The sequence below is a fragment of the Dicentrarchus labrax genome, unplaced genomic scaffold, assembly GCF_905237075.1.
Source record: "Dicentrarchus labrax unplaced genomic scaffold, dlabrax2021, whole genome shotgun sequence".
In the NCBI taxonomy this organism is placed as follows: Eukaryota; Metazoa; Chordata; class Actinopteri; family Moronidae; genus Dicentrarchus; species Dicentrarchus labrax.
Window position 1 is genome coordinate 14,072,454 of NW_026136713.1, and position 23,373 is coordinate 14,095,826.

Here is a 23,373-nt window from a genome sequence, read left to right on the forward strand (position 1 = left end):
GATTGCAGGAGAACAAGCTGCTTCAAGTCTCAGGATATTGTAACTCAAGCCAATGACGGAGAGAAAATTAATTACAACACCACAAATCGATGAACAACTGAATGTGTCAACTCCCCAAAGAGCTGTGATTGTTCACTGTAGTCTGATTGAGGGTGCACAAGGGGGATAGGATGCTGGACCCAGAGGAATCAGTGGAAGAAAAGGTTGTGGGAGAGGTTGTGCCCTGCTTTGACTCAGCAAACACATCACTGCAAGAAAACACACTCTAATGATTCCTTTAAAAACAGCTGAAGCTAAACTCCCTCCCTGTAAGAGGATAACTGACTGTGCATTTATATATATACATATTCTCAGATGCTCATTTGAAATGTATGTAGCTTGGGTGCTTTTTCAGAAAAAAGGCACATACTGTGACTGGGAGAGACCAGCTTGCACTGCCTGATAGGACACAGAGCAGATTAGCAGAATGAGAGAGATCATTACGAGCAAACCTCACAAGTGACCAAAGCTGAGTCACTCTCTTGCATTTAGCTGCTGTGTGTCTGCCTTCTTTACCCCTTTCACATCCACTGCGCCCATTAGGATTTGATCATAAACTATATGGCTGTGGGGTTGTGCTTGTTTGCATGTATGCGTGTGCATGCATGTGTCTGTACTGTCATTGTGCCTGCGTGACTTTGACCTTTCGCGGAGGGATGCTGGATGGAGAGAAGACTTAATGAGTTTGTATAATAGCTGGGCTCCATCTGAGGAATCATCCATCTACATGAGCCCCATAATTAGCTGGTAAGACAGTGGTCCAGTTCTGTGCTTCCACTTATTATTCTGCTGACTACTATGTGGGAGTGGAGAAATGGATAAACAAAGACACAACCCCCCCCCCATTTGAAGTGTATTAATAATCTGCTGTCGATTCTGTCTGCTTGTAAAAGGCATGGCTGAACAGTCTGAAAATCACTCCACTGACACCCCCAGTAAATGAGGAATAAGCTATCTGCAACATAAGTCACATCCTGGTCTGAGTTTGCTGACAGGTGTACACTCTCATGGGAGCGCTAATCCTCATGCTTCTTCATCTGTGTTTGTCCCTCACTGATTTGCTGCAGCAGACACACAAAAAGAAGACAAAGCAGAGGCATATGTAACTGAAACTCAATGACATGCAGATGTGATCTGTGTGAATTTGTATGCAAAGCACCGATCTGATTCCTATCATACAGGACTGAATGTCATATCCATCATTTTCATGTAAGGCAGAAGATATGAAAAGCACACTTGCAAGGATACGGATGAAATAATTTCCATTCTGTCGTGCATTGACAATATGTGGTTGGTTATGCTTATTCAAGATATGTAAATGTTTGCCTAAGAAAAAGCATATAACAGCAGGGCGCGCTAAGGACGCTCCATTCCCAGCCAGCACGCAGGATCCGCTCCTGGTTTTGCTGCTCCGCTCATCGCAGCGTTATACCTTCCCTGACTCTCAGCACTCCAGCATTGCTGTGCAAGCAGATGTTCCTCCTCTGGTGCCAATTCTTACAATTTTTTTTTGCATTTGGAGAAGGTGTTCTTTCGCGGGGAAGGCTGCAAAGTGACAAGAAACAACAAGAAAACTGGACTCCCTCCTCGGCTCAGTGAGAGAGGGAGAGTTGTGAGCGGATAGCGGCTTTTTTTTCTCCTCCCCGGACAAATACAGTACAGTCAACCCGCGGCGGCGAGCGAGGAAGCAGTTGTATTTACCACACCTGTGATGCGTTGTTCTGAGCAACGAAGACGCACGACCGGGATACAGATGGCCACGCTACGGCGGGAGGATATGTGTTGAGGAAAAAGGACTTGGGCGTTGAGATAAAGGCGTTAAGTGCCACAGAGGACACTCTCCGGACCTTAAACAGTTCAGTGTACCCAGCGTTTCTTCTCTGCTCCCTGCCTTTTGAAACTTAAGTGATAAAAAACCACGAAGATGCCCTTACTTCTGGGCCCCTTTGTCCGCTGTAGGTTCAGCGCTACGCTCCTTGTGCTCTGGCTCGTGTTCGCTGGCTTCACCTGCACTGGTGAGTTTCACTAGGGTAATTTATGCTTTTGGTTAATTGAGCTGTTAAATATCACAAATAGTAAGTATATATATTTTTAAAAGGCTGCACGTGACAAGTTTGTTTGCTGGCTTTTTTTTTTTTTTTTTTTTTACTCGAAATGCGGACGCGCGTGACTGAGCACGTTATTGTTCTATAATTTGCTAGCACTCACACTCATCAATTAGCCTGCACCTTCAAGGTTACACACACCGAGACTCTGTTGCCTCAAACATGTCTACCAAGGTTAAAACTTGAGGCAAATGTCCACCTCTCTCGTGGTTGTGAATGTAAGGTGGTGCAGTCTGTAGTCTGTTTTAGTTTTTTCTGTTTTTAATCAATACTGTCGTGACTGTAAGTGAAGTTGGGGGGCTACACCTGCTTGAAAGGAGTGAGGGCAAACGTGCACACTTTTTAAGGAGATGTTTTTTAACCGACGGGGGCCCGTGAACAATAACATGCAATGCTGAATAACATCGCGCTGCCTTTCATGCTGTCACATAAAACAACCTTCATTGCATTTTTTTTTTTCTAATTCCAATATAAGAAGAGTATCACCTCAACTAATCATGTTGTTATTGAATCTGTGAGCTATGTGTGGCTACGGAGCCTGCATCTATCCATCTAACCGACTGCAAACGGGGGGATCATTCAACTCCACGTTTCTCTCCGACCAGGACTCGTTCCTGCTGCATTTGCAGTATGGTGACAGCTTTACGGAGTTGGTAGACGACCTACTCGCACTGATGAGTTACATTTTATGATGTAGCCTCTTGGCCAGACACTGCCGATTGCATGCAAATGTGCTTTGATGTACAAAACAATCAGCAACAGTGGGTGTGAGCTGAAGTACTGGAGACAAGTTTCCCCTCAGCAGCAAATAAGCTATTTGTAAGATGGCCTATAATAGGATTTCCTTTTCTACTTAATTATATTTTTCATGTCAATAATCAAATATCCTCCAATAATTGTATTTAACAGTAACAGGCTATTTGTGTGAATGACATTTAATTTTTTATGACAATCCAACATAAAACACTGCTGGCCATTGACCCTTAATATTACAGGTCCCTGGTGGTGAACAGTCAAGCCAGTCAAATCAGTGATTTAATCAATGCAATCAATTGCCCTGTTGCCCATAATGCACCATTTCACAGTTCAGCTCTTCGGCTATTTTTAAAACACTTTCTTTACTCAGTCTCCCTTATGCTAAATATCATCCTGACAATGCCACACAGCTGGAAGCTGCTGGTGAGTATCCAAAACACAAGACTTTCACACATCATTTGCCTTGCGCTTGTTTCCAAACTGTTAACCTTGCTTTGGACAGAAGGCAAACATGTTAAAGTTGGTGTAATTGTGTCTCTTGCTTCAGGACACTGAGATGATGAATTAAGAGGGCTTTTCTCTTGCATTAATTAGTGTATAATTATGAATATATTAGGATTAAATAAACAGTCATGCTCCAGGGACGTCATATATCAAGCTAAGTAAGTAGCAGTGCAGTGATATTTACAAGTCATTTTATGATGCATGTTGTATTTTGATTGGGTTGCTGGTGTATGGGTGGTGTGGTGGTTCAGTGGTTAGGTGCTGTTTCCTCAAGTTACTCGGTGCCTTGGTTCTGTGTAGAGGCTGCATGTTCTTCCTGTAATTACATGAATGTTAAGAAACAAAATTACCATAGGTGTGTAATTGTTTGTTTCTTTGTTCACTCAGTGGTAGAAGGAAGCTCTGTCCCGGCTGTTCCTCCTGCCTTTCACTCAATGCATGTTGGGATAGGCTCCTATAGCCCTTTAGTGACCCTGAATAGCAACGAGCCGCTTCATGAAGTAGATCCATTCAGGGATACAAGTAAAATCAGTTTTATTCTTTTCTGTTTGTATCACGTTTATAGGCATCCCCCTCTCTCTGTTTCAGTCTGTCACTCTCTATCATATATTAGGTCAGGACAAGCATCCTTATAACCTCCCATCACAGCTTACAGGCTACTTTTATAGGACAGAGTGAGTTCCAGAAATGGATCGGAAAGGTAATTTGGTAGCCAATTCTTTCTACATCAGGGCTGGGACAGTCTCAGATGAGATCAGTCGAGCTATCCTCTGTAGTGAGGTAAGGCGCTGACTCGGCATTCGTCTGCATCAAAAGCAGACTTGTCTTTTTTGCAGGGAAACATAACTCAGTCAGTAATAAAGGTAGGCCTGTCAATCTAGATTTGAGCTAGCTGAGCACTTTCCCTTTTCACTGTATTGTGAATGATCTGACGGGCCGGACAGAGGGGGTAGGTACACTTTCAGCCTCAGGAACAAAGAACCGTAGCTACTGCTTTGCCTGTGTGTGTGCACACCACTTGATGTTTTCAGTGTGCGAAGTGTGTGTGTGTGTGTGTGTGTGTGTGTGTGTGTGTGTGTGTGTGTGTGTGTGTGTAAGAGAGATAGAGCGAGAGGGTGAGTGAGAGTTGGTGTTTCCACAAGGATTTGCATACATGCATTTTTGCTGCGTGTGTACATGTTAGGTGTTATGTCTGCAGATTATTCCAACTCCTGTTGCTTCTGTTTGCCTTTTGTTTAAACTTTCCTGTTAGTCTGTTGCCACTTGTTAGTCCCTTGTTAATTCCTCAAGAAAAGACCATCCAAAATCCAGCTACACATGCAGAGAGAATAAAAAAAAAAAACCCTGTATTTTTCTTTGTTTTTCCCTCTGCCCAATGAGAGCGTTGCCAAGCAATTGTTGTCTGGTTCAGCTAGGGAGCATGGGATTTGGTGTCAGGCACCTTCCATGTACTTGTGTGAACAGTCACCTCAGAGCAATTTCCACGGGGTTTAAACCTTGTGGTGATGCAAGGAGATGGCCATTAAATGACAACAAGCAGAAATATATTGCATAATACAGTAATACAGGTCCCATTTCTTGGTACAGTAATATAAGAAATTTTTGGGCCAGACGTCTCTTATCATTCTAATGTGAATCATTCCAGAGTTGTCTTTCTCGCAGCCAGTTTTGTCTCTCCTCATTGACTCACTAAAGAATGCGATAAGGAGAGCGAAAGCAGAAATTAACATAATTTATTGGGGGAAATTGCCTTCTGGTCAAAGGAATTTAAAACCACTTCGTTTCTGTCCCATAGCTAATGCATGGCAAATGATCGCCATGTTTTTGCAGGGATATGGTCTTTTACAGGGAAGTGATAATTTACTACCAGAAAGAGTTTTTGTTCCCTCTAGTCATGAGAGATGAATTCAAATGACACAGACAACGGGAAGACTTGTGCACTAGGGGAGGGAAATTTTATATAAAATTATTTATTTTCTCAACTGCTGATACTTACCCAGTAAATTAGCATGATGTACAAATGCAGAATATATCATGCAAGGAGGCAATTACACTTTAGAAGAAAAAAAAGTAGGGGAAAAATTAAAATGATTTCACTCCTTAGGAGTACAAATGCTTGTTATGAATTTTCTGCTGCTTACAGAATTTTAATTGGACATCATAATGAAAAAGAGTGTTGGAATTGATTATTTGCAGGACAGAACTGATCAAATGTATTGCATTTTTTATTCACTTTCCGTCATATTCATTTGTTGGAAAGAAAGAATGCAGATGAATCGAATAAATCTTCCTTCCTTCCATTCTTGCAAAATGTAATTTCTTCACTTCAAGTTACCGTGATTAATGGAGGCAGAGATAATAGTTCAGCATAAATGAATAAAAGGTAAACAGTGCACGTCAACACAGGTCAGCTTTAAACAATGGAGGCACACGCTCCATTTGGTGACAAATTCCCAGTCTCCTTATCTATCAGAAGGCTATGTCCCTGCACTTATCATTTGCAAATGGCAATCTTGAGAAGTAAAGGAAGGACACAGGCGTTGCCGAGGACACATGGAGGATGAACCTTGCAGAGGGGAGGAGTTGGGTGTTATTTTCTGCAGTCTGTGCAGAGGCCCTGCAAAGGCACTACATCTCTGTCAAACTCTGCCCTTTTGTTTCAATTACCCCATTTCTATGATTCAGGTCTATGTGAGAGCGCTTAGGGGATGAAGTTGGGCTGTTTCCCTCCTGAAATGCGTTGCACCGTTGTCGCTATGTGTGCTTTTCTATCTAGGTAGCATGGAATTGACCTTTAACCTCTGATGTGGGATGGGATTACCCTATGTTTCAACGGGGACCTGGACCATAATTCATAGAAAGCCACAGAATCTGACAATGTATCAGCAGTTGTCCTCAATCTCTACTGTTGTGTTTCTGTTGCTGCTAACCATCTTGTGCCAGTACTCTGCCTCATATATCCAAGGGCCACCAATGAGAAGTCAGGGATTGAGCTTGTTGAGATGAGTCTTTTCCTGGAGGGTCTAATCGAATGTTCTTTTTTCTTGGGTTATCTCTCTTTCTCTCTCTCTTACACTCTCATGGAGAGAAAGAACATGTAATGTTGACCTTGAACCTTGGATGCCACTGTGTTTTCTTGCTGGGAAAAAAAATTCACCTCAGCAAAGAATGTGGGACATGTGAAGGTTGAGGTTGATGTCCTGGAAGCCAGTCACAATAGATGATACTAATGCTGCCAAAGGCACTTTGCTGTATTTTTCTCTTGGCCATGATTTTGCTGGCTATTGTTAACCAGAAAACATATTTGGTGTGTGCTTGCTAGTATTTGTGTGAAAATGGATGTCGTTGTTTGTAATGTTTGTTTTTAGTACAGATGATGTGCTGTCTGGCTGCTCACTTTGTACAGTGAGAATAGTGGTGTGTTAGGAGATGTTTCCAGATCCTTCCTGTTCTCTAAATGATCAATACTCTTCTCCAAATGGTTAATTGGCCATCAGTCACTGTCAGAGGAAGCGCTTAGAAACCCAGAGGTGTCTTGGTGCAGCTCATAATAAGAGAGTGTCCAGTCCTCTGGGTCCTCTTCTGGCCTTTACTTCAGACCAGGTGGTGGCTGGGGGAAAGCAGATCTGAATGCAATATGGAGAGCCATAGATTAATAGTTCCTTAGTAAGGCCACCAGGGAGCGATGTGAAAGCCACTTCCACTTCATCATAGAGTGGACTGGAAGGAAAGCCTGCAGAGCATGCCGTGGGAAAGGAATTTTGTAACTGTATGAAGGTCACTTGATGTGAACTGGCATTTGGCAGATTTTATCAGTATAATGTCATTGTGTAAAAATCCTCATTTTTTTGTTCGTTAAACATACGCTTTAACATTTTCTTGTAATATTAATGAGAAATAATCTCATTTGAATTTTCACCAGGCTATTTTTCCGCAGCTTGTAGTCAAAAGTTATGAGATAATGACACTTTTGTCTGCTACTTCAACCTTGAAGAGAAAACACACCTCCAACAAAATGTATAGCTCATTGTTATGCTTAGCCCTATTTAGCATGGCATGTAAAAGACATAATTAGAAATCACCTAAGGCTACCCAGACAGCCCTGCTGGCGCTTGATTGGCAAGGGTATCTGAGAGAGGTTTGGCTCAGTCTGAGCCAGAATTTGTCATCTTGAAGTGATTTTGTTGACAAGACAGGAGGCACAGTGACCTTTCCTAATTATGTGTATGTGTCCAGGCACTGATGCCTTAGGCAAGCAATTCAACTGAGTCAACAGAGCGGTGACTCTCAGAGCACATTCAAGCCCAGACAGCATGTTGTGTGATGTAAGGTTAGAATATGCTGGGTTAAGCTGCAAGCACGTTAATAATTCAGTATTGATACAACATTACTAATGTCATTTGTGTCATTTTTGCTTTATAGATATGTAAAGAAACAAACCGTAAGATCAGGTCAGATAAGGCAGCTTCTTTTTGTCGTCTTGTTCTTCCACTTGTACCTGAAATCATTACCAAAAATCATTCTGATGTTATGCTGTGCAAGTTGATTCCCGCAAAACATGAACCATTTATCACCCACCCTAAATGTGTAGCAGCCTCTCTGATCTATGTAGGTCCCTGTGTTATTGTTTTTCCCAAACAAACCATTTCCCGATGTGAAATGAGGTCTGAACATTACTGATTCAAAGCTTAAATCTAAGCAGCAGATTTTCTTGGCAAGGCCATCAGGAACACTAGGCTCACAGAAAACACATTCAAGTTCTTACTCCAATAGAATTAATCATGACAACACAGCTACCATTGAGGCTAGACACTCCCTTTTTTTACAGCACGACTTGCACTTGATTACGGCTTCTATGGATTTAAATGTCCACTGACAATGCATTCATGTCGAATCAAAGTGTGTTTTCATACCTGCAGTTTCTTGTCACCAGTGCTTGCATTTCAAAAGATGAGCACAGAGCAGCTCTGCTCTGGCATTGTTTTTGTGAATTGCCCACAGATTTACAATCCTGTTTGCAGCAGAATTAATATAGAAGGTTTAGCAATATTAGAGAAATAGATTCTTATGATTGCAAGTAATCAGAAGGAATCATACTGCTTTCAGTCGAAAGGCATTTTGGTCTATTAGTCTAATTTGGCATATTTAAAAAAAAATGCAACCAATTTTAAAAGTACAGGTACACATCAGTGATAACAATTTAACTGCAGTAAGTTATAATCATTTTGATGCCATGCTGTCACAAATGGTGAATCTGACATAAAAGAAGGTTTGTGGAGGATGGCCTAACAACGATTGTATGTTACGATAATATGTTCCTTTTTACCATAAAATCGCACAAACAACACAACCCTCATACACATGTGAAGTTCCTCCTTATGGTTTTCAGTGGGCTACATTTGTTCAAGTATTGGACTACTGTAAGCGCTATTTACTCTGTCATTAGATAACCATATTGGATTTGTTCAGTTAAACTTTGGCAGGCAACTAGATCCAATATGTGGAGAGAACATCTTGCTGTAATCCACTTTAAAAACTGACAGTGGTGTATGTTTAATCAAGCCTTCAGTAGTAACTTTTGAACCAACTGTTGAATTTCTTGAAATAAGTGCAGCTCTGTGAATTGCTTGTGTGCCCATATTTTACAGTGGCTACCTGCAATTATGTGCAGTGTTTGCTTTATTACTCAAAAAAGTAATGCATTACTTTATTTAATATCTTCCGATTAGAAAGCAGTTAAACTAATTGTTACATTACATCTGTGTTACACCACACCATCGCCCGAGATCACCAACATGAACTGCATTTAACGAGCCAAACTAACTCAAACAAACTCACTTGAGTTGCTCGTTCAAGTTCACAGTTCATGTCTTGATAGTAGAGTCCAGCTTATTATAATAATAATAATAATAATAATAATAATACATTTTATTTAAAAAGCGCTTTTCTGAATACTCAAAGACACGTATAATAAAAATAATAATAATAATAATAATAATAATAATAATAATAATAATAAATTAGCTAACGTATTTATCATTAAAGCAGAGGTCATTCATCACACGTCTCAAATCGTTTGTCAGACAACCGGTTCTTCTTCGGAGTCAGCACAAGACTGGCCAGGCTGAAGAGCCTCTCCATGCTGTGTTAAACTTCATGGATATTGTAGGGAAATGGTTCAGGATCTCCATCTCTGACCCCAACTTAAAATATTCAATCACTTCAGTGATTGGAGTTGAAGGAAGCTGTATCCTCACTGAAAGCAAGAAAGACTAATGTTATGTTATTACTGTAACGTATTGAATCCACACTGGATTTACTATCCAGATACAATTTTAAAGTCTTACTGAAAAAAATCAAATGAGGGGGAAAAAAACACAAAGTATAATAAAAAATCAACACAACCTGTGGGCTAGTTAAGGCAGTCCCCTTGAGGGAGGAGAGAGGAGTCTGCACTATTTTTATTTGTAAAAATAAATGGTCCACTTACTAGTTTTTTCCAGTACTTTTAAACTGTATCTCATGGTCTTCAACAGCGGATGGAGTTTGCTTAGTTGTCATGGAGATGACTCAGTTGTTGGAATTTCTGTTACATTATAACAGGTTTTATTTGGGTGGGTGATTGTACCCTTGTCTCTATGTCTCTCAAGGGTAGTCTTCGGCACTGGATATGAATATTTAAACGTTTTCTGTGTAAATTCCAACATGCAGGGTTGTAACTGTCAGCATACAGGCGGATCCTGCGCTGATAGCTGATAGCAGACAAAGCATTGCTCATTAAGAAAGACATTCACATGTTCAGGAAAACTTTGTGTCTCATTTGTTTTTTAATTAAACATCTTCAGTCATGTACACAGTATGTTGATATACCTTTCATTAGTGCTCAACAGGTCTTGGGTTAAGTCTGCTGGGTGCAGTCAATTGACGGATATGAACTGACATCAGCACAGAATTTGGTGTGGGTGGATAGAAGATATATTGCTGTTCTTGTTAGTGTTCAAGCCTCCTCTGTCAAAAAGACAGTATGATGTCATGAGACTGCAGTGCTTTCACTCTGGCCGAACAGATGCTACTTTAGCTTAATTGGCCACTGAATAATGTGAATTTGCTGGTATACTGTTTATAGGGTTGAAAGTGCTTTTACAGATTATTGATTGCAATTTCGCTGTTGCTTCTTTTGGGAGTTGGCACTGTTCACCTTATTCAGTAAAAACAACAAAGCTCAGTTCAGTTTGGTCATTTAATTAATTTGCCTAACATGCAGTTGGGGCGGGCAGACATCTGGTGACCAATAAACAAGAATATAAGTAGTTATTTGTTCGATGTGGCTGTCATTTAATTGGTCTCCAATTTCAAGCAGTGATTGAATGTATGCTGGCCTCTGACCGAGCTCGGTTCATACAATATTGTTAACAGCTCCTCTAATGACTTCATCCATCCTTTATTTCTCAGTCACTGTAGAAAATTTTCACTCCCAATTCAGAACATCCCATCACTCATAAGCCGAAGCCACTATAGAGGATTATTCATCTCAATTATTCCAGATTTGACAATCTAATTGGAGCTGAAAAGTCAATTGGGATGTACCAGGTGAAACACAGCGAACAATTATTTGTTAGATTGAAAGGCATGTGGATTTAGTTTTTGATTAGATACATACATCCGTAGACTGATTTTAGCTTAATACCATTAAACTATGACTCTTAATGTGTCTAAGGATGGGAATTGAAGATTTTATTGATACTAATGGCATTATCAGTTCTGCTCTATCAATTCCTTTATTAATTCCTGATCAATTTTCTATGTAGAAAAAAGGCATCAGTGCAACTGTTTTATTATTTTTAAGTCTGAACATGGTGTAGAAACGGTAGAAAAAAGGCATTAATGTGACTCAAGTTAAGCTGGCTGTAGCCTGGGAGCTATTTCTAGCAACAGTCAAGTTTGTTATCATCTAAAATGAATGAAATGAGAGAATACTAGTAAAGCCTTCATTTTCATGTAGGCTTTTATAGTCAAAGAAAGTCTGCTTTATTATAAAATTATCATTATTATTCTATTACAAGGTAAAATATTTACCCTCAATAACGGACGTGCTGCTCAGTTAGGAAGCTGTGGCATTTCTACAAATAAACAAAAAAATATCATTTTATTGACATTACAACTAGCAATGTTGTCATCTTTCTCTGTGAAATGGAGCCACTCTTTCTCCGTTTCTTCCTTTCTGCCATGACTCCTTGGAAAACATATGGGGCATCGATATAAGGATTTGATAAGCTTGTAGTCATTCAGTGGATTGGACAATTTGGAATCAGCTCTCAACTGGAACCTATCTCGAGTCCCACCCGTAGACATTTATCATTTTTGCAGCGTGTCCTGTGGGGTGTGGGGATCACAGATTCATCCCAAAGTGGTCACAAGCGTCGTCAAATTTCTATCTTCACTTGATCTGATGGTTTTGTTTTTAATCATGAATACTGAGCAGCATTGTAAGTCACTCTGGATAAGAGTGCCAAATGTTATAAATGTAATTGCAATGACAATAGCCAATGGAGTTTACTGTGAGCTGAAGCCAACTGTGTCTAGCGATTTTCCTCTACAGTTGTTTTGATCGGTGTCAAGATATGAAATCTGTGCTCCAGATGTTAGTGACATGTCAAGAGTCAGCAGGATACAGTAGTTTTTCATTTTATCACATGCAACTACTGTACGTGCAACTACACAAGACTCTGTCCTTGCTTATGAAAATCTAATGTGAGGACATTTACAGTATAACTGACTGACAGTTTGGAGTTTGGATTTCAGAGTTTCAATTTCAGAGGTGTTCAGTTGTGTCCCCAGCTGTACTGTAATCAAACAGGAAAATATGAGCCTTGTTCTGTATAGTCAGAAACCACAAGCTAGTTTTACCAAATCCTTGTCTTTCCATCAGACAGACTCTTGCACAATTTCTCAGACCCCAGGCACCAGATGTGAACTTTTGTTTGGCTAATTATCAGCCTTTAGAATGAATATAACCAATATTTTCTCTTGTGTTTATTTAATAATTTTGTCTACACTAAAATCCTTACTATATTTATGTTATTGTTGCTTCTAATATGACCACCAATATGAGTTTTTTGGTAGCAGGCTTTTCTGGTCAGGTCTTCGTGGCACCAGGGGGCTCCACTGGGCTAGACTGATGCTGGTGCGGCATGGGGATGGAGGAAGAACCGAGTCCCCTTAATCTCTACCAGACATGACAACTTTATAAAGGCACATTAATCCACAATGAACAGGCTCTCTCTGGAGGGTGTGAGGGTGTTTTTTTGAGTGGGAAGCAATGTCCGACTTAGACCGGGCTGCACCCTCCTGAGGCTCTGAGGAAGGTGATCCCTCTTCTACTTTTTATATTAGTGTCTAATGAGGAAACCGGAACAGGGAAACTAATAAGCAATGAGGCAAGAGGAAATGGTTAAAGAGGGAGAGGAGAGGTAAAGTAAAGTGTTATTTATATATATATATCTTTTTTTTTTCACTTTATTTAGGTTGATCTAAATAGTGCAGCCTAGGATCACCCCCCCCCCCCCCCATCCCACTTGTAACTGCTGCTTGGCCTTGCTTAATTTACCTCCAGAGCCTCACCTCCATTTACCTTTTTATGTTTTCTCATATCAACACGTAAACATAACGCCTACTCTTACCTGTAATTAACAAACATTACTGTATCAGCCTGATTGTTACATAAACTGTACTCCACATCTCTTACTGTTCACATTTACATATTTAAACCACTGCAGTACGTTTGTGCTTTAATTACCCACATATATGTTTAATCCATATCTGTACTCTTTATATTTCTCACTTACAGTACAACACACATAATATATTCTTGTGTGTGTGTGTGTGTGTGTGTGTGTGTGTGTGTATAAAGTCTCCCCACACTTGTCACTTAAGTAAAAAGACATTACTATGTGTTAGACTCTGTCTGTTACTGGGAAACCTTTTCCATTGTTGCTGCTGTTTCTAAGTTGAAATCTCAAGTGTTGTTATGAATCATCATATTTTCTATCTTTCACAAGTTCCCAGAGCCAGACTTCAGACCACGTCCCTGAATCACCCCCGTAATGTGCGATGGAAGTGCCACTGGGAGAATTGCAAGATTGGACAGTTCATACTTAGCTATTTAAAATCATAGTTCTGGTTTTTAAATTACCCGTCTGAAAACTTGGACAGATTGGTTTCAGGCTGAATCATCACAAAGCCAAATGCAATTTGGCTTATTTTCTAATTTCTTGGTCTGCAACATACACTGTATATGGCTTTGCTCTGCCATTTTCACTAAAGTAATGATTAAATAATATTTTTTCTGGCTGAGTCAGATTGTTGTTGAAAATGTCATTGTTAAAGTTTTTTTCTTTTTTTTTTTTTTTTTAGATATTTATTTATTTTCTGGCAGAAATGTTACACTGTGAAATCCTAAGCTTTTACACACAAGAGTGGAGTAATCATTTTAAGAAGATCATTTGCTACACAAAAAAAAAAATCTTATCTTTGTGCACTCTGCTACAGAAGTCTTCAAGTCCCTGTCCAGATTTTAAAGGAAGGATTTGTCCCACTCGTGTTCTTAGGATCAAGATAAAATTGTGAAACAAACCAGTCTCATGTATAAAAAAAAAAAAAAAAAGACTCCCTTGGATAACATTTCTAAGATCTCACAAAGGCGCTTTTCTCTTCTTGCCTCGGCAGACTTCAGCTTTCCTTTTATCAAGCTTGTCTTACCTTTCAGATTCAATTATATTAATCAACGGCATGCCTTTGCTCTCCTCACTCATTAGAGGAGGCTGAGAAGCTGACAGATCATTTGGAAAGAGGATTTTTGTCTACTCTCTCGTGTCAGCTTCATCCCTGTAAAACTACAACTCAGACTTCAAATAGTAAAACACATTTCCAGTATTGACCTAAGTAGCACACTTTTGGTTGAGGTTCACGTGGCGACTTTTTTCCAACATTAACTCGAGCATTATCTGCGTCCATCCTCTGTAACAGGCTGCCATTTTGTGTTAAGCCAGCACTGATGCATAGAGCCTCCACAGCCTGGTGGAAATTGCCAGCGCCTAAAGCAAACAGCAGGGCCCGCGGTCCCACAAGTGTGGAGCAGCCAAGTAAACCCATTAACTGCCTATAGAGTGGTTTGTGGTGTTCTCTCTACACAGCGATATCCACAAATGAACCACAAGTTGATTTACTGTTTGATTTGGCTATGTTAAATAACCACAGAAGAATTGAGACAACAGTTCACACATTCTGTATCTAATTTGGTCACATGATTTAACATTTGTGATGGAAGTAGTTTGGGAAAAAGTTGGAGACTCTACAGTTGTACTTAATTTATAATGTAAGAAAATGTGTTGTATATTATACAGTAATGCTGGTAAATCACAGCATAAGCATTTCCCTTGAAAGATATAATTTGACAAGTCTGCAGCATTTCATTTTGGGGCACTGAGGCATGATACTTTTTTACTCTGAATTCTTCTATCCTCTCTTAACATATGATGCCCAACTGTACAAATTATTTGAATCGCCAGAAGGTGTTTGATTTATGCTGAGTCTGAGTTATCAGCTCCAAACAGGCCATGTAGCTACTCTCTTATCATCCTACCCAGCCGCTTGCAGAATTTCTGCATGTTTTTGAGCTCAGCCCTAAATGTGATGACAATTGTCATGAACAGAACACAAAGACAAAAAACTGCCACTCGCAGCAAAATGAGAGCCTCCCCCTCTTGCCTAATTTTTGTGTCGGATTCTCCTGCAGTATGTTTGACAAGAAGGGCTGGCAGCTTTACGCAGTGGCACAACTCAGGCTGTCGTGGGTGCTGCCCACCCCGACCCCTGTCACACAATTAGCTTTCTGCTTTTCAGATAGCTAGAACAAAGGTGAACTTGGGGAGCCAAGGCTGTATTCAGTCAGAGTGGAGGGGTATGTGTGACACTCTGATGACTCCAGGGCACTTTCTTGACCAGAGGAGTCATTGGCTGTCACTAAACATCACTGTCTCCCTCCCCACTAATGGCATCTCCAGCTTGTGCTATGAGGAACAAAGGCTGGTTGTATGAGATACTGAGGAAAAAATGGAGCGACCCCATTTGGGCTCCAGGCTATCGTTTGTGACAGTGGCTGCAGACCTATAGAAGTGTCATGACAGATATGAACCAAGGAACAATTATAGGGTGATGTGCTTGAAGCTAAGCTGGCGGTTCCTTCAACAATCAGGAGAAAAAGTGTTGAATGAATAGCAAACACATGCTTGCACACACACACACACACACACACACACACACACACACACACACACACACACACACACACACACACACACACACACACACACACACACACACACAGCCTTTTTATTCACATGCACATAACTCTGTTTTTCAGTGTGTTAACATTAAGTAACGATAAGGGGGGGAAATCAAATGTTAGTGTGTTATGCATCCCCATTTCTGTGTTGTTTTATTCACGAGGTTAAATTTGAAAAGGTGAGCGTGTTAACTAAACAAAACCGTGTGCAGAATAACAACAAAATAAAATGTTATGAAGAGTAATTTGTAATTTTCCTTTGGCTATGGAAATAAATTGAATTGACTGAGCTGAATATTTTTCCTGATAATCGCTGGCTTCTGAATTAATTTTTATTATATGCTAATTTGCATTATCCTGCCAGTAATCAATCAAAAATGGCAATTTTTTGTATTGCTGCCAACAGTAAAAAATGAGTTAAACAGCAGGAGTGTATTGGCTTGATCTTCATTCAATCTTAGTTGCTGTCACAGAGTCACTGGGAGGCAAAATGAAATGTGTTTAACAACAGATAGCGTATATTTCTGGTGTGGGCACCAAACACTTTAAGACAGTGATGAAGCATAGCGGCATTAAGTACATTTTTTAAACAACAGTTTCTAATTATGAATCCACAAACTGAAATGTATTCAAAAACAGCTTTTTGTTATCTTGGTGGTCCCTTGTCTTTTTGCTAGCAATCCTAATACTAAGAATTGTCATTGGCTGATGGATCCAAAGCTAATTGGATTAAAAGACAAGCTCATTTGCCAAAATTGTTTCATTACTGTTCATTCTCATTATTATAAACAGCACATATAGCCCCAAACTAACAGGAGAAAATTGATTGACAGTAAAGCACTGATTCAGCTGTCAGTCTCTGCAGGAAGGAGTCGACTTTAGCGTTATTCTGCCTTTGGAGAAGTATCATTGTGAAAGTGAAAGTGTTCTCTGGTGTAGTTCTTTGATAAATGCCATTCCTCAGTTCCTTTTTGATCTTGAGTGGTAATGTTATTTTTCCGCATTGTTAATTCAAGTCTTGGGGAATATTGTGTGCAAAGTCAGAACGTTGAATGTGCCATGTTTCTGCAAAGCATTGCAGGAGAACAACGCTTGGCATCAGCGTTGTCACACTAAATCTCTGTCTCCTTGACACTCGGAGTCAAAACACGAGCTTGGAAAAGCAAGCCCTCCCAGTGTCAAGAAATAGTTCTCTTTCCTCGGCTGGAGCTGCTAATGATTCTGACAGAATTAAAAGTTATTAATTATATCCCATTTTTTAAAAAGCGCTGCAGATATTTAGAACCGCAAGATTTTACCAGTATTTGTTTCCTTTAACCTCCCTTATTCGTAGGTCACAGCATGTATGCTGGTCCATGTGTCTTCCCCTACGGAAGCTGCAGAGTCCTAAAGGTTTAGCTATAATACCCTGGTTAATTCCTCTGCATGTCGGGTTATTGCTGTCAAAGCTCCGTCAGTTTATCCTCACTTCTAGCTAATTCTGATGGCTTTATTGCTCTGTGTTATCATGAATGCCCCAGCCATCAACACACACAGATAAAAACACACACAGATAAAAAACACATACAGATATACACATATCATAGTGTCATATATTCTATGTATGTATTATGATTTTTAGCACTCACTGTGTCCAGTGTATTGTTCCATCCTGGCTTTATGTCTTTAAGTCTTTGAGTAAAGGCGTAAATGCCTCCTCCAAGACACAAAAAGTTTTAAGTCCTCTCTGCATTTGTCTGTTCAAAGTTAGGCTTGTGATATGTTTATAGAAACAGAATTGTTCACACAGTCCCCACCCACACATTTTGTTATTCACCATGAACAGTTGGTAGCGCAGCGGTAGAAATTGAGGTTTCTGAGTTAAAAATTTCACCCCAGTTGGCAGTTTGTCGTAGAGTTTGTGGGTTTAAATAGCAAATGTTGCTCAGTTGACTGTTAATTTCCACAATGTGAGGACTGAAATTCCATTTTTGGTAGTGGTTGACAACGAAGAAATTTAGTATGGGCCAAATGTTTCTTTAATAACATTAGGAAATAATTGGATAAAAGTTATAATACATATTCAGTTATACAGTTTATACAATGTGTATCTATTTAAGTATTTCTATACATGGTGCAGCAATATGATGTGATATTATAATATTCTTCCTATAAATTGTACAGATTTAAAAGAGAAGTGTTTCATCTCTATTAGCGACAATTGGAATAACACCACACTTGTTATTTACACGAACTTCCCCTCTATATAAACTCGATGATAACAGAAAGGACCAGGCGTCACTGATATGACTTCATTAAATAAACCCCTGACCCCTGAGATGCTGGGTTGATCTATTTCCTCTAAGTCCCTTCAGCAGAGAATGAGATCCCATGCAGAGATTGTGGCCGTGCTATCTCCCTATCTTTAATTTAGAAATGCAGGAGGACTGCACATGGGTGAAATGGTTATCCACTCTCACTGTCTGTCTTGTCACATCATGCATGTTAGCTTTGCAAAAGCCTCTTCTGGGACCACATAGCTGACTGTGTTTCAGTACTTTTAAAATAGTTTTCTTTGTCTGTTCATTCTCTAATGACCACTCTGAAGATGTCAGTTTCTAAAGATTTCCATTTTGATGCTTCTGAGGACCTCTGAGATCAGACATTAAGGGGCTAGCTAACCAAGAGAACAGTTCTTTAGGATTGTAACAAGAATTCAGTGTTGTTTTTTGTATATTCCTCAGAGAGCTGCGTGTTTGTATTGCAGCAAAGCGGTGAACACATAGGGGCAGCCAGGAGCAGCTCCCCTGTAGCTGCTTCTTGACTCTTGATCAAGGACACTTCTGCAGGGGTGTTGGTAGATCAGAACAGAGATGGTCTCTCTAACTGTAAGGCCTCCCTTGCCTCCAGAATTATGTAGGTGGATTTAGTGGGGGAGGTACTCCACATTCTGGATGACAGTGAACGTTAACTTGAACAGACTACAATGCCGTCGGTCACAGCCGGAAGGCATTTCACGACATATTTGACATTCACAGGAAATCCCCTTTTAATGGAATAGCACACACTGTACTCATTATCTTATCAAGCCTTGAAAATTACTTTTTATTTTTTTTTTTCACAACTTGAGTCAGTTATATGCTGCATCATAAGCTTGATTGCCCAATTTATTCATTGAATGAAATAATTAATTAGCCTTTTCTTAATGCTTGTCTCGTCTTTAAAAATATCTTTTTTTCATTTTTGGTTCTGCAGAAGACTGTCAGTAGCTTAAGTTGATACAAGGTCTGCCTGTCATGATGGAGCATTGACGATGATGTCTCCAGGGATTTCATCTTTGCTCTTTGCATTTGCCTTCCAAAACAATTGAAAGGCAGAGAAAACAGTGCAATTTGTCTAAAAGGAAGCGACTCAGATCGATGGGATTTTCATTACAGTTATGTTTTCATACTGCAGTAGAGGCAGGGTGCAGAGCTCTGATGAATGATACATTAATGTTCCAATCCCATCTCCCTCCTGTGTCAGTCCTCGGCTTCGGAGTCCTGTCACTGCGATGATGCGGGAGCCCTGGGATGAGTTTGTGCGCTGGGACCTGATTCTCCTCAATGCCACGTCCCCAGTCAACAGCTGTCAGTTTTGTCATTGTAGATTTCAGGCAGTGTCGTGGCTTTGCGGGGGGGGGGGACACCAGAAGGCATGATCTTTCTGAGAGCTGCATTTTATTGAATTATCCTTCACTCTGTAGTCCCACTATGAGAGGTGGAGTTAAGCAGCTTACCTGTGGCCCTGAATAGTACGTGACTGCAGTGTTCATAGTCCAGCAAGGAATCAAATTGGCCTTCATTATGCGCTTTGTAAGCTACACGTACTATATGGCCAGAGTGTGAACAGACTCCTGTCCAAATACGTTTGTGTACTTGTGTGTCGCAATCATAATGCTGCAGCGTACAGTAAGACCATTGGTCCTCAGCCTTCTTGACCCCTTCAAATAAAGCAATTTGTACTAGACTTCTCACTGGTTTTATATAGACGGATTATGGGTAGGCTTAACCAATTTTTCTTTCCAGTTCTTTGTTTTAATAATATTTAAGGCAAGAACAGATCAAGTCATCCTGTAAATCGCAAGCAAAAGAAGCACAAATACCAATGTCTGTTTGAAAACACAACAAGTCATTTTTGTGTAGCATCATAGAACTCCATTTGGTCCCCTGGTGCTGCACAGTGGCTACCCACTGCTCCCTACACTTCGGATGGGTCAGATCCAGAGAACAAATTTCCTTATGGGGATCAATAAAGGGTAACTTCACTTAATGTTCTTGCAACCCCTGAGATTTATGGCAACTGTTTGTGAGGTCCCAACCCCCAAGTTGAAAACCAATGCATTAGACAATAGTGTGAATAGGCTGAATGGGAGCAAATCCCTGTAGCCAGGTTCCAAAATATTTAATGATTTTGGAATATGTAACAAACACACATGGCTATAATGTCCACTTACTTTTGGTAATTTAATACTAGGGTGACAGGCCATGGCATGCCCCAGTTTATTTTTGTTTGCTACCCACTCATCACCTACATTCATTTGCAAACTACTAAATCATCACATTACCATTAGCATGTACCACCTCTGTCACAGCAGACAGGTTTTCAAATGAGACACTGGAGAGGACACTGTGCTAACTCGCACTCACCACACAGGAAAGGTTGATCATCACCCATGACAGCAGAAGGTGTAGGTGTAAACCACAACAGCCCAGTCTCTGAATCCAATAAACCTGCCCATGATACAGCTGTGACAGGTCCGCCAGATAATGCAACACAAAGGGCAAAACAAATCGTGCTTACTCACACAGGGTGCCTATTGCTCATTATGCCCTTGGCAATCACTAAACAAATGACTGCAGGCCTACAGGTGCAACTGATTCACTTTCTCGGCATATAGTCATTTACATTATCATCATTTATCATGTGTGGTGTGGCAGCCTAATATATTAGTTAGTGTTTGGTTTGTGTGTTATATATGCACATCTCAAAGCGAGGGGAAATTGCACTCTCACATCTCAGTTTATGGACCACCACACAGGTTTTGTTGCTGTCAATGTTAGCAAGCAGCAGCTGTGAAAAATTGTCCGGCATAGAGAGTTTGCAGTTTCCTCCTCCTGTTCTTGCTGCTGTGCATCTGTGGACCACTTGTGTTGTAAGTTTAATTCTAATTTATTATTTTTCTGCAGCTGTATGTGTTTAACTATCTAGCCAGTGATTAACAATCAAGCTTTGACTTGTACTTTTCTGACTTGTGCACATAAAAACTGAAGTAGGATAATTAGGTTGTGTTTTACACAAAACAGTAGACAACCACGATTGACCACGGAAAGTTTCGTCCCACTAAGCTAATTAAGATTAGTCCTCAACATGCATATACAGTATGGTTTTAAAGATGGTTTATGCTTCTAAAAGATATTGTTTTCTGTTCTTTCTAAGTGCCAAGAATTGGACCCAGGATTTAGGAAGAAGTAGGGATGCACGATAATTATCATGGTGCCGATAAATTATGGCCTTTATATTATTACATCTTATTGGGAGAGTTTAAAAAAATGCGTCTCTAGTAAGAAGTGAAATCAGAATGTGAATTGATCAAATCTAAGTGATACTAAACGCTAACACCAAGGTAAATGAAAAACAACCAGCTGTTGCAACCAACTGTTTTTGGTGGATTTTAAATCTACAGCACACCATCATCTTGCCATTAGGAGCTACAAGACCTAAATTTTAGACAAAATGAACACAACTGGGGTGGATCTTGTGGAAGCAAGAACAATCACGGCCAAGTATGATTACCTGAGGGAACTGCCAAATAGGCAAACACCCAAGAATGTGTATGGGTTTCCCAGCAACCATGCCCATTTGTGGTCTTGTAACTCAGGTGGATCAGGTTATTTCTTCCCACTTGCAAGAACTCAATTATGCTGTAATCTGCGTTTGCATTGTTGCTGCTGTTAGCTACAGTTTCGCGCCGTGACTTCCTTTGTCATGTAAGCTAGAACAATCAGTCATCTACCAACTTGTCATGACGTAAAACGTAAGATTGCAGGGGAATCCTGCACAAATGAACACCCACAAAACAGTAACTCTAGTGTTTTCCAGCAAGCTGTGCTAATATTGATGCTGAAAATCTTCAAAGATAAGTTATAATGACTAGAGCTGCAACACAGTCAATTAATCAATTAGTTAATTGTCATTTACTTTTATACATTTATTTTTTTTGTAATCTTTCCACCATAAATGACAAACATTCTGTAGTTCCAGCTTCTCAATTGAGTGGATTTGATGCACTTTTTTGTCTTACTGTATGTGATAGAAAACTGAATATCTTTTGGGTTTTGGACTGTTGACAAAATAATGAATTCAACATTTTATGCATCAAACGAGTAATTGATTAATCGCAAAAGTGAATTAAAACGGCAATGTTTTGCTTGCATATGATTCTCATAAGGCAGTGAGACTGTGTCATTTTCTTGGATGCAGTAAAACTACATAATTTCCAGTAGTTAAACATTTGCTGATATTTATAGTAACAGAAAAAGGCATTTGCATTATACATAGTCAAAAGCGGTTCCTCTGCAATCAGTTACCCCTTACATCTCATATTTCCACATGTCAATAACTCAACCAGTTCTCATCATCAGTGATTGATCAAAAAGGAGCAACTGTGCTTCGAAAGTGTTATGATCCACCATTGTCTTCTGAGTGTTATCCTGCTCTGATGGGTTGTAGTTCATAAGTGATAGACAGTTCTGTTGCAACAATCTTTCATTTCTCCCTCCATCTGAAGACAGGTGAAGCAGTAAGCTGATGGAAACGCACTTTTTTCATTACTTCCATGGTGCAGTTTCCCTGCCGCGGCTCATTTCTGGTAGGACATGAACGAGATCTGAGTCGTTTAGTTTATTAGCTCTCACAGTTTTTGTCCTTTTCTTGACATCATTCCTCAAATAGTTTTATGAATCCTAAACTTCTTTAATGCTTTTTTTGTTTCTTACCACTTACCTCGATATAGCACAACAGCTGAAGGTGTTTCAAACGAGTCTCCCTCTCCCTAACACTACAAACACACACTCCGTGTTCCTGATAAATTCTGAAAGCAACAATTTCCTGCTGTGGAAGAGATTACGCCAAAGTACAGTATGCTAACATTTAATCTGTGATGATTTATGATTTGTGTTTATTATTTCCATTGAAGTCCGGTTTTCTTATCATGGCTGTTCTAGAGTAAAAATTTGGCTGTTGTTTTTTTTTCTGATAAGCCTAACTCCTGCATTTCCTTTTTTATTGCCCTCATCAGTTATTTATTTACCTTTATTGTGGTGACTCATGTTGTCCTCACTGGAGGTAAATGGCAATAAGAGGCATAACCACATCTACAAGGATCTGGAGCATAACTCATTTTCAGAGAGGTTACAGGGTTTATTTTGCTTTTCCACCACAATCTTATCACTGACTCTGACTGTTTTCTCTTTTGACCTTATTTGAATTCTAAGATAAGCATCCCTCCAGCAAAATTGGACCAAATTAGTCTTTTATCTGGTGTGTTTTAAGGGAATGCTTTGTCACCATGCCCGTCTGCTGAATGCAGGCTAGTACAATGTAGAT

General features: G+C 39.9%; 1 protein-coding gene across 4 annotated transcripts in view; it reads left to right on the forward strand.

The window, feature by feature from the left end:
* Window positions 1-1,441: 1,441 nt before the first annotated feature.
* The window catches only part of unc5a (unc-5 netrin receptor A), a 124,426-nt gene continuing 102,494 nt past the window's right edge, over window positions 1,442-23,373 (forward strand). For 2 of the 4 annotated variants that reach the window (XM_051419112.1, XM_051419113.1), the window contains exon 1: window positions 1,443-2,054. In XM_051419112.1, coding sequence (XP_051275072.1) covers window positions 1,964-2,054 — 91 coding nt within the window. In that variant the 5' untranslated portion in view covers window positions 1,443-1,963. Of the gene's footprint in view, window positions 2,055-23,373 lie in introns of all 4 variants that reach the window. The other 2 variants (XM_051419111.1, XM_051419114.1) reach the window with 2 other exon arrangements.